The 12,385-nt window shown below is 48.1% G+C and overlaps 1 protein-coding gene across 1 annotated transcript in view; it reads left to right on the forward strand.

Moving 5' to 3' along the window:
- Nucleotides 1–11,894, forward strand: part of OPRD1 (opioid receptor delta 1) — a 62,624-nt gene extending 50,730 nt beyond the window's left edge. The window contains exons 2-3 of the mRNA XM_007935835.2: nucleotides 7,264–7,613; nucleotides 11,353–11,894. Of these exons, the coding sequence (XP_007934026.1) occupies nucleotides 7,264–7,613; nucleotides 11,353–11,894 (892 nt within the window). The remainder of the gene's footprint in view (nucleotides 1–7,263; nucleotides 7,614–11,352) is intronic.
- Nucleotides 11,895–12,385: the final 491 nt, after the last annotated feature.

Raw genomic sequence — 12,385 nt, forward strand, 5'->3', positions numbered from 1 at the left:
GGTCCGATAGAGCCTGGTGGAACCACTGAGACTATGGCCCCTAGCTGCCCTTCAGGTCTGGAATTGAAACCATGCCTGGGGCTTCCAGCCAACAATAGACAGGTATATGAGTTGAACATTTCCCTGAGGTAGATACACTCCTTGGAGAGAAAAATCATGGGAGAAAGAAGGGCTGTGTATGCACAGGGAGACCGCTTAGGGGGCAGGAGTGCATGGAGGGATGGAACTATAGGGAGAGGAAGAGGTAACTATAGGGAGAAAGTGGGAGGGGAGCTGTTGCATTGTGGTAAATTGTGGTCAATGTCATGAGACAAAGTGTATGTGAACTGCTGTACGGAAAGTGAATTTGCTCTGTAAGTTTTCACCCAAATCACACACACACACACACAGCGTCAACTCTTCTTCGGTCTTCCTTATTCATCGTCCAGCTTTCACACGTATATGAGGCTATTGAAAATACCATGGCTTGGGCTGGGCACACCTTAGTCTTCAAAGAGACAGCTTTGCTCTTCACCAATTTAGAGAGGTCTTTTGCAGCAAACTTGCCCAGTGCAAGACATCATCTGATGTCTTGACTGCTGCTTCCATTGGTGTTGATTGTGGAACCAAGTAATATGAAATCTTTGACAGCTTCAATCTTTTCTCCATTTATTGTGATGCTGCTTATTGGTCCAATTAACTAGGAGTGCCCATATTTTGTCTTTCTTAGGTCTATGTGTTGAAGTCTTGTTTCTTTGTCTCTAATTCTCTGTTTCATTTGTAAGCTTAACTTTTATTTGGCCTTGAGCCTCTTGAATATTAAATTTCTCAGTAAATTCCAAAATCTTTCCTGTAAAAAAGAAAGAATTAAAAGCCTCATGAACTATCAAAATATAAAGTAAAACAGAGAGAGCATAAACCAAGATAGAGGAAGACTTGCAAACCAGGAAGCAGGTGTACACAGGACAGGTGTAAGGCTGTTCTAGAAAGTAATCAGTTCCAAATTGAAAAGGGAGGAAGGAGACTTCAGGAGGTAGATCACCAGGAAACAAAAGGAACTGATAGATTATCTGATTGCTTGGAAAGGCATTTTACAGATCTATTGGAGTGTTTGAGATGGTTTAGCAATGCATACACAGAACTAAGCAAATGGGGGAGGAGGGAGGAAATTATTAACTCCAGGAAAAAAAAAAATCTGTTCTAGAAAACAAATTAATTATAGTACAGCATTTGGCTTAGCAGTGGACAATGTCTACAAAGTCATAAAAATGTAAACTCTGAATATTGATTTAGCTAAACATTGTGATAAAACTGTATTGGGAGGATGAGGAGAAGAAGTGAAGTGATGTGATATAAAAGAGTTAATCCTTGTTTACTATAATAGGGAGTTGTAGATGGGAGGCATTACTGGTGTTCACTAATATCTGGTTCTCCCTGCTTCTGGGCACACAGTAGACTGTATTTCTTGACCCAGTGCAGTTGGGTGGGGCTACATGGCTATTGCTGGCCAGTTGGCTTCAGGAGGAAGTGAGGTGTTGCCTCTAAATGGAAGTTAGATGACCCTGCAGCTGTCTCTTCTCCCTCTGTGGTGACTTGGAGGCCTTGGTTTAGATGGCAGAGTCACAAGGCTGAAACTGCCTAGAATTGCCTGATGGAATATAACCATCTTGGAGATCTTGGTGGACTCTACAAAAGTGGAAATAAACTTTCTTGTGTAAGCCACTGAGGTTTTGGAATTGTTACTGCTGCATAGCCTAGCTTAACCAAATACAGACTTTAGTAGATGCTATCTAAAATTGATATGTCATGAAATAGCCATTTAAGCCTATTATTTAGAATGATGGAGATAATCATTAGAGTAATAGCTAAAAGCAGTAAAAGTGGTTGTCTCTGGGGAGCAGGGCAGAGGAGTGAGGAAGGTGAAGCAGGAGGACAACTATTGTCATTATAGTACTGTGTGACTTTTTTTTTCACTATATGAGTTTTTATACTGTTACGTGTTATATTTTATACTGTGTATTACCTTCTCAGAAATAAAAATTTACAGAAAGCTATATACATATATATGGTTTGGAACAATTCCCATGAAGCCATTACAGGGGGCTATCTCTTGGGAGCAGGGCATGCTACACAGAGTGTCTGAAGAACTACAGACAGGTGTGGCTGGACATGAGGAGGCAGTACAGGAAGGGAGGTTCCCATGTGGGCAGGAGCCTTGACTGCCAGTCTGAGGAGTCTGGTTTTTAGCTAGGTGGGTATCTTAGTTCACTAGTGCTACTGTAACAAAAATATCACTAGTGGCTGGCTTTAAAGAACAGAGATTTTTCTCACAGTTCAGGAGGCTAGAAGTCTGGATTCAGGATGTGGCTCTTGGGAGAAGGTTCTTCCTTGCCTAATGGGGGGCTTCCTTGTAGTCCCCTTGTCCTCGAGTCCTTCGCTGTCTTCACATGGCCTCTCTCTCTCTCCCGTTTGTGTTCTCTTGTCTCTGAGTCTATGCTGCTCCTTATAGCTCAGAAGTGATTAGGTTTAGGGCACACCGACACTGACGTGGCCTCATTAACATAACAAAGAGGACCCTTTTCCCAAATGCGATCACATCCACAGGTATAAAAACCAAACCAAACTCCCTGACATCAAGTCAATTCCAAATCATGGTGACCCCCATTGGGTTTCCAAGGCTATAAATCTTTATGAAAGTAGATTGCCCCATCTTCCTTCCAAGGAGTAGCAGGTGGGCTTGAACTGCTGACCTTCTGGTTAGCAGCCAAATGCCTTATCCACTCCACCAACATATATTTTGGGAGGACGTAGTTCAAGCTATAACACTGGCAGTCATGGAAGGGTTGTAAGCAGGAAAGTGTCCTAAGGAAAGGTGCTTTGTACAATGACTTATGTGGGTGATGAAGTGCAGGGGAGAGAGGCTGTGGGTAGGGTGAGCAGTTAGGAGGCTGCTATAGTGGTCCCTGTGAGAGCCGGCAGGCCTGGACTCAGGCATCCAAACAACAAATGTCTATTGAGAGTATGCTTTTTGCTAGGCATTCTGGTGACACAGTGGGTAAGGCATTTTGGCTGCTAACCAGAAGGTTGGTGATTCAAACCCACCAGCTGCTCTATGGGAGGAAGATGAGGCAATCAACTTCTGTAAAGATTTATAGCCTTGGCAACCCTACAGGAGTCGCTATGAGTCAGAATTGACTCCATGACAATGGGTTTGTTTGGTCTGATTGGTGGGCTGAAGGATCCTTAGTGGCACAATGGTTAAGTGCTCAGCTGCTAACCAGAAGAAAGGTCAGCAGTTCAAACCCACCCGCAGCTTTCATGGGAGAAAACACCTGGTGATCCACTCCCATAAAGATTATAGCCTAGGAAACCCTACGGGGTGGTTCTACCCTGTCCTGGAAGGTCGCTATGAGTCGGAATCCACTTGATGGCACATAACAACATTGGTGGGCCTGATGGTAATACAGCAGGGAACAAAATGGCAAGATCCTTGCCTTCAGGGAACTAACTTCAATGAGAGCGACAGAAGGAACAGAAAAGGAGGTAAACATGTCAGACAGTAGTTTGTGTTATAAAGAAGAATGGAGAGGGAGTACTTTAGGTAGGTGAGGGACAGCCTTTCTGAGGAGGTGACCTTTGAATAACCAAAAAAAAAAAAACACATTGCTGTCAAGTCAGATCCGACTCATAGCGACCCCTCCTTGGGTTTCCGAGGCAGTATCTCTACGCAAGTAGATTGCCCAATCCTCCTCCTAAGGAGTGACTGGTGGGTTTGAACCACCAGCCTTCTGGTTAGCAGTCAAATGTCTCATGCACTACGCCACCAGAGCTCCTAGTGACCTTTGAATAGAGTCCTGAATTAAGTGAAGAGCAAGCCATGAAAAACTTGAGGTGACCAGGTTCTAGGCAGAAGGAGCAGCAAATGCAGAGGCTCTGAGGTGGGAGCGGGGGTGGCGTGTCCAAGGAACAGCAGCGAGGCCAGTGTGGCGGGCAGTGCTGGATCACCCAATAAGCAAGGTAAGCACAGGCTTACGTGCGCTTACTTATCTGTAGTAAACAGTTTCACATTTGTTCACCATGTCAGAGATTCTGTTTCTAGATATGGCTGCTACCTACCTCTCTTCCAACCCTGTAGCACCTCCCTACAGAATTGAAGCCTCTTTTCAAATTTACAGTCCCTGATGGTAATCAAGTAAACCTGGGCTTACTTGTACTTACTAGTCTGTAGTGAACAATTTCATAAGCTTTCAAGTGAAAAACGTGAAACTGTTTACTGCAGATTAGTAGGTAAACACAAGTAAACCCAGGAGCTCTGGTAGCATAGTGCCTAAGGCACTTGATTGCTAACCAGAAGGCTGGCGGTTCAAACCCACCAGCCACTCCTTGGAAGGAAGGTTGGGCAATCTACTTCCGTAGTGATACTGCCTCGAAAACCCAAGGAGGGGTCGCTATGAGTCGGAGCCGACTCGATGGCACATAACAACAACAACACCACAAGTAAACCCATGCTTATCTTGCTTATTGGGTTATTCCACCCCCACCCCACCCCACCCCTCACTGCTGGGAGCTGAGTTGGAGAGGTCATCGGGGCCAGCTTATGGACCGACCGTGAAGAGAACTTTGAGGAGCAGCTGGGGGCTGGAGAGCAGGGGAGTGGCATGATTTGTCTTGGGGCTGGAGTAGGGGACTCTAAGGGGCCCGCAGGACAGATTTCGGAGGTTGGTTCACTGTAGGGGTTAGGGCAAGGGAGGCGCGTGAGGAGAAGAGCTCCTGGGGCTCAGCCTGGCAGACAGGCAGCACTGTGATGCTCAGCCTGCCTGGACCAGCTACAGAAGCTTCATCACCCACTTCCCAGCATCCCAGCCCCCTCTGGGAATGGAAGGATCCTTCACAAATCAAAATAGCAGGCAAAGAACAGCCTCTAATTGTTCTGCGTAAGAGAAGAGAAATTAGAGGAGTCAGTCAGCTGTGGGGTTGAGACCGCCTCCCACACAGCTGTGATCCCGCACCCCGCTGAAGACAGACTTCCCAAGACTTGCAATTCTGCTGTCTCCCAGCAAAACTTTTTGCTTCTCCAGCCCCAGAGCAAATGACAGCTATTTTGGGAGGGAGTGGGACAGATGCTGGCCCTGGAGGACAATGAGTGAGTTGATTTTTTTTTTTTTTTTTTTAAGACCAAAAAATTCCGTCACTTCACGAAAGAACAGCCTCAGCTGATGTGAGTTTGCTCAGTCATTCAAAACACATTGAGGGTACTCACTCTGGGTGTCCAGGGGTCACACGGTGTGACACCACCCTGTGTGGTAGAGTAGAAAGAGAACACTGGTCTGTGAGTCAGAAGGTCTAAGTGCTCACTTGGGCTCTGTTGCTTGCTATTACTGTGTGACCTTGGGTGAGTCATGCTGCCTCTCTGGGCTTCCGTTTCCCCATCTCTCCCCAATAAGGGCTTTAGGCTATATCAGTGATTCTCAAACTTTGGAGATCATAAGCATCTCTTGGGATATGGGGGTGTTGTTGTTAAAGATGAAAATTCCCAAGGGCTCCAGTACCAGAGATTAAGATTTAGCAGGTTTGGGGATGGGTGGATGGGAGTGTCTAGGAATTTGCATTTCTCACGGGCTCATCAAGTTATTCTGAAGGGAGACCACACTTTAAATAAATCACTTTCCTCGATATCTCAGGGCCCTTCCTGTTCTGATAGTTGATGAGTTGCTTGTACACCCCTTCTGTGGGCTTCCTCGACCATTCCAGGGACATAAAAGAATTCCTTACCCCTGCCTCACTGACAGAGCTCTGGTGGTGTAGTGCCTAGGGCATTTGACTGCTAACCAAAAGGTTGGCGGTTCAAACCCACCAGCCATTCCACGGAAGGAAGGGTGGGCAATCTACTTCCGTAAAGATTTGCCTCCTCAGAAACCCAAGGAGGGGTCCCTGTGAGTCGGAATAGGAATCGACTCAATGGCAGTGAGTGAGTGAGTGCCTCAGTGACTGTGTGCTCCTGTGGTGATCACACTATATGGGGACAGCCTGTTTTGCTATGTACAGTGTCCTGTAGGCTCCTGGTGCTTGCCCCAGCCTTGACCAGAAGGGGCCAGCTATAGCTCAGACATCTGTGTGGCAGCATAGAGCATGGAGGAGTGGTAGGAAGTGTCAGGTACAGGGGCTTGGTTTGTAGGCATCTGGCAGCTTGAACACATGGGTTCACGCTCAGGCTTAGATGTGTGGCACTATGTCAGCTGCTCCCTTCTCCACATCACTGTGGGTGGGGAGAGGATGCACTGCTGCCTCTATAGCGAAGTGAGCCCAGCTGCATGAGGATGGGACCGCAGGGAGGACTAGGAGCTCTGCTCTACCGTGGAGAATGCCCAAGGGTTCTCCACAGCGGGTTCCTAAGCTGGCCAATCATATTCCCAGAAGGTCAGACTAGTGGACAGAGACCAGACGGTCGGGTCACTCCAGTCTAGCCCCTACTTTAGTGTGTTTACCATATACATTGGGCTCAAGGCTGAGTGCTATGTTATCTCATTGAATTTTCATAACCACTGTGACGTTGGTAAAAACATCACCCCTCTTTTTATATTTTCAGAAACTGAGGCTAGGAGAGCTCAAGTTACTAGCCCAGAATCATTCAGCTAACAAGGAATGTTGTTAGGTGCCATGAGTCAGAGTCTAACTCGATGCCCAACTGAATGAAATGCTGCCCTGTCCTGCAGTATCCTCATGATTGCTTATGGATCGGACTATTGTGGTCCATAGGGTTTTCATTGGCTGAGTTTTGTAAATAGATTGCCAGGCCTTTTTCCCTAGTCTGTCCTAGTCCATGAGCTGCCCTCAAACCTGTTAAGCATCATAGCAACACACAGCCTCTACTAACATGAGGTGCATTGGCTGAGAATCCAACCCAGGTTTCCCACATGGAAGGCGAGAGTTTTGCCACCGAACCACCACAGCCCTTAATAAGTGGTTCAGGCAGGATTGGAACCAGATCTGCTATCCTCTGGGGCCCATTTTATTTTTAACCATATTGTTTAATACCTCTCAGAAAATTCTTCTTAAGATATATGTTAGATACCTAAGATGCTTTCTGCCAGAGTTAGTCACAGTCAGTGAAATCCTTTTGCATCTATTCTTGTAGAAGGGAATGATGCTAAATCAGATTGTTCGAGTCCCACTTCTATTCCTGACCTAATGTATGGCCTTGGGGAAGTCATTTCACCTCCCTGAGTTTAATGAGAAACTGAAATCTATGAAATGAGAACAATTGTATATGTACTTCCTTCCAAGGTATACTAAGATGAAGACAGCCACCAACATCTACATCTTCAACCTGGCCTTGGCAGATGCACTGGCCACCAGCACACTGCCCTTCCAAAGTGCCAAGTACTTGATGGAGACGTGGCCCTTTGGGGAACTGCTCTGCAAGGCCGTGCTTTCCATTGACTACTATAACATGTTCACCAGCATCTTCACACTCACCATGATGAGTGTTGACCGCTACATCGCAGTCTGCCATCCTGTCAAGGCCCTGGACTTCCGCACACCTGCCAAGGCCAAGCTGATCAACATCTGCATCTGGGTCCTGGCCTCAGGTGTTGGAGTGCCCATCATGGTCATGGCTGTGACCCGTCCCCGGGGTGAGTGAATGATTGAACCATAGCAGAGGCCACTGGGCCTCTTGCAGGCCACTTTCAGAGTAGGTGTGGGTGGCTCACTGGTGGAGGTATGGATCACTGATTAATGAAAGTGCGGATGACTGGCTGCAGAAGGAGGGTAGCTGACCAATGTAGACTGTCACTCTGGCCAAAGGAAAGTATAGCTTGTTGGCCAGGGCTACGTGAATGGTTGTCTAATGAGAGTGTGGATGTCAGCCAATGGGAATATAAATGGTTAGCCAGTGAGGGAAATGGCAATTGACTATTGAAAGGATGAATGATTGGTCAGTGGTCATACAAATTGCTGGCCAAAGGGATTTTATGAATAATTGGCCAGTAGGATTATGGATGCTAGTCTGTGTACATATAGGCATTTGTCTAGGAGTATGTGGACGACTGACTTATAGGGAGATAGATGACCAATGGGTGAGGCTGTCACTGATCAGTGAGTGAGCAGTGAAGCCCACAAGCTTTGTAGTCCCAACCCAAACTCCTTCCACCCAGTTTGAAAACCATTGGCTCATATGGCCAAAGCAAAGCTTAGTTTTCTGCAGAGATTGTATAGATAGATGTATCTCCTCAGAATAAAATGGTAATTATTTTAGTAACTGCCTGTATTAGTCAGGGTAGTTGCTGTAACAAACAATCTCCAAAGCTCTCACTCATATCTGTCCAATGGAAGAGGGGAAGGAGAAGGAGCTCTGTTCCACAGTCATTCAGGCATGTAGGCTCAGCTGATGCTTTCGGAATCCTCCATTGGCTTCTCTGCATCTGGCAGCAGTTGAATATGGAGAGGAAGTAGGGAGGAAACACACCTACTCTTTCTTTTAAAACTTTTTACTGTGACTTGGGTGAAATTTTACAGAGCAGATTCATTTTCCATTTAACAGTTCATACACATTTTGTTTCATGAGATTTATTACAGTCCCACAGTGTTACAGCTCTCTTCCCACTTCCTCTCTGTGGTTACCTGTTCCCTGTGTCTTTCTAACCTATGCATTCCTGCCTCTCTAGCTTCCTGTCAGTGCAGATGCTGCCCCTCTGATCTTCCACGGTTCATTGTTCTAAGGAGTGCATCTTCCTGGTGTAGTTACTCAGCTCATAGGCCTACCTATACTTTGGCTGAGTTAAGCCATGGGAGTGAGTTTAATTCCAGGCCTGAAGGGTGGTGACTAGGGGCCATAGTCTTGGGAGTCTCACCAGTCTCTGTCTAACTGGTAATCCTGCTTTTTTAATGTTTTTAAATTTTATTCCACATTTTCCCCCCACTCTATCCAGGATCTCCAATTTTGATCCCTTTCTGAGTGGTTGGCATTGGCAGCCAGGCACTATCTAAGTTCTTCTGGTCTCTTAGGGTCACATCACCTGAGGTTCCCATGGTCCATTAGTCCCTTGAGCTAATTGTATCCATGCATCTTTGATTTTATTCATCCTTCTTTGCTCCAGATGAGGAGAGACCAATAGTTGCATCTTAGATAGCTGCTGGCAAGCCAGTTAAGCTTGCTGTCCCCCATGACCATAGTCCTGAGCCCACAGGCTAAGCTACTCACTCCCTCAAGGTGCTTGGTTGGTGGCTAAGGAGTTACCCTAACTTTGTTACCTTGTTAGCTCTATAATATACATGGACATTTTTATAGCACACACAAATATGTATGTGGGAATATAGTCTGTCCCATTCACCTTCCCATACCTGATCATCTTGCCTGTCTACCTGTGTATCTACCCATAGATTAGTGTTTGTTATTCCTGATATGCAGTATTGAGCACACCCACTCTTAAATATTATCACCCATCCCTTCCTAGTGATAGCTGGTCACATGGCCCTGACTGGGATGTATGGGAGCAAGAAAGCAGTCTAGAAGATGCCAAAACATTGGTGACTAATTAACCCATCTGAGCCATACTATATCATGGAATGTTGGAAGATTAAATGAGATAATATGTGTAAAACACTTAGAACAAGCCTGGGCTTGTCGTTATTAATAAATAGAAGCTGTTAGAATGATTAAGCCTATGAGATAGTCAGGGCAAGGACTCCTACCTCCATTTGACTGGAAAAAAACTGAGAATCAGAGAAGTCAGATGGTTTACTTAGAGTCACACAGCCAGGCATGTGGTGGCACTTGGCCTAGAATTCAGAGTTCCTGCCTCCAGATTTCTTGCTCTTCTGGCCCCAAAGTGTGTGAAAGGTTGCAGGGGGTTGGTGCTGGAGAGGAGATGCAAGCTTGGTGGGAAGTGTGTTGCCACACTCGACCCTCACAAGAGCAGAGGCCCCGATGCCCTCACCCAGCCTCTGAACCATCAGTCCTGATTCAGCAGTCAGGCCCCAGTCCTTGCTGTCAGCCTTCAGTTTATGGGCCATTAACTAATGGCAGCCCTGCTGGGGGCTGGACCAGATGGGCCTCCTCAGTCCACACACACACATTCCCCCATGTGTGCCATCAGCACTTTGTGGTTCTGTAGGCTGCTTGCTGTGTGACCTTGGGCAGATGTTCTTCATCCCTGGGCCTCACTTAGCATTCTGTTTGTTCAATGAAGGCCTTGGAGTAAATCATCCCTAGGGCTCTTGTCAGCCTTAAGTTCAGTAGACCCACTCTGACTATGGGCTGAGGGTATGGATCCTCATCTCTCTTCTCATAGCAGACTCTAAGCTCACCTCAAATCCCAGAATTCCATGAGAGTCTCTGGGCTGGGGCCAGCCTCAGCTCTGCATCTGAATCCAGCCCAAGCCCACACTCTAGGAGTTGAAAGAGAGGGCTCATTCCATCCTGGGTGCCCCGCCTATTGCTAGACAAGTCTGTCTGCTGTCAGAAAGCTCTCGCTGACATTAGCTGAGATCTGCTGTCCTGGAGCCTCTCTCCCGCCTTGGCCCTAGCCTTGACCTTTGGCTCCCACACGTGTCTGTGAGTATACTGAGCTTGAACCCCATTGTGCTAAATGCTTTACTTGCCTTAGCCCATATAATCTTCACAACAACCCTGTGAGGTGTAGGCACTGTTATTCCCATTTGAAAAGGTTGAGTAATTTGCCCAAGGTCACACCACACAGCTAGTAGGGCCTGAGTCCTGCTTTTAACTCACACTCAAGAATGTTGATCTTAAGTTGATCTTAGTGATACTATTCCTGCTGGAGGAGTACTATTCCTGCTGGAGCCAGTTTGGAAATGGGGGGGTGGGGGTTTGAAGGGTAGGCGAGGGTTAGAGTTAGCACAATGATGGGCACTGTACTGGGCTAAATTATACTGTTACTGCTGTCTGTAGACACCGAGGCTTATAAAGGGGCTGGGAGATGAGGGCCAGTCTTGCTGGGTCTCTAAGGATGTCTACCAGGTGCAGAAGCAAAGGAGAACGTTTCAGGCAGCAGAACAGCAAAGCCTTGAGGACTTAACAAAGCCATTGGACTTAATCGAGCCAAGAAGGGTTGGTAAATAGTCAGGGCCCTTTAGATGCACAAAGAGCTCTGGTGGCCTAGTGGTTAAAGCCCTTGGCTGTTAACTAAAAAGTTGGTGGTTTGAACCCACTGGCACGCTCTGCAGTAGAAAGAAGAGGCAGTCTGCTTCTGTAAAGATTTGGGAGCTGTAAAGATTTAGAGCTTTGCAAACCCTATGAGGCAGTTCTACTCTGTCCTGTAGGGTCGCTATGTATCAGAATCGACTCAATGGCAGTGGGAGTTTTAGGTGCTCAGGCCTCTCATTATCTGTCCGTGTTTGTCCTTGGCCCAGACGGAGCTGTGGTGTGCACGCTGCAGTTCCCCAGCCCCAGCTGGTATTGGGACACCGTGACCAAGATCTGCGTGTTCCTCTTCGCCTTCGTGGTGCCCATCCTCATCATCACCGTGTGCTACGGCCTCATGCTGCTGCGCTTGCGCAGCGTGCGTCTCCTGTCAGGCTCCAAGGAGAAGGATCGCAGCTTGCGGCGCATCACGCGCATGGTGCTGGTGGTGGTGGGCGCCTTCGTGGTGTGCTGGGCGCCCATCCACATCTTCGTCATCGTCTGGACACTGGTGGACATCGACCGGCGCGACCCCTTCGTGGTGGCCGCGCTGCACCTGTGCATTGCCCTCGGCTACGCCAATAGCAGCCTCAACCCTGTGCTATATGCCTTCCTCGACGAGAACTTCAAGCGCTGCTTCCGGCAGCTCTGCCGCTCGCCCTGCGGCCGCCCGGAACCTGGCAGCTTCAGCCGGGCCCGCGATAATACGGCCCGCGAGCGGGTCTCCGCCTGCACCCAATCTAATGGCCCTGGCGGTGGCGCCGCCGCCTGACTAGGTCAGGCTGGCTCCCCGCGCACCCTGCGGAAGTGCCCCAGCGGCCGAACCAAGTTCTAATGGAGGCGGGGCTACGACCCAGAAAGGGGCAGCAGGGGAGCCAGCGGCTCAGCCGCCAGAACAGGGCCTCTGTTTCGGGGAGCAAGCAGTGCCGGAGACCAGGCAGGGCCGCGGGGAAACAGTCCACGTGGGCGCACGGCGAAAGGGCGGTGCCACAGTGCGGAGTAGTCTACCTTTCTGGGTGCGGGGCCTGGGCAGGGTCTAGAGTGGGTGACTGGTGCCCGGGGCAGGTTCTAAATCCCACCCTAACCCCCAATCCGAGCGCCTGGCGCTCGAATTTGCACACACACACACACAGTTTCAAGATTAATAGACCTTGGTAGCGGCAACTGGTCAGCAGAAATGCCTTCCCCCCTCTTGCTCTGCTGCCTCAGGCGCCTGTCATATTCGTGGCGCCTGGGAATGTCAATCCCACGCCTCTTCTGGTG

This window comes from Orycteropus afer, unplaced genomic scaffold (genome assembly GCF_000298275.1).
Source record: "Orycteropus afer afer isolate SDZICR_OR568_19922 unplaced genomic scaffold, OryAfe1.0 scaffold00031, whole genome shotgun sequence".
Taxonomy (NCBI): domain Eukaryota; kingdom Metazoa; phylum Chordata; class Mammalia; order Tubulidentata; family Orycteropodidae; genus Orycteropus; species Orycteropus afer.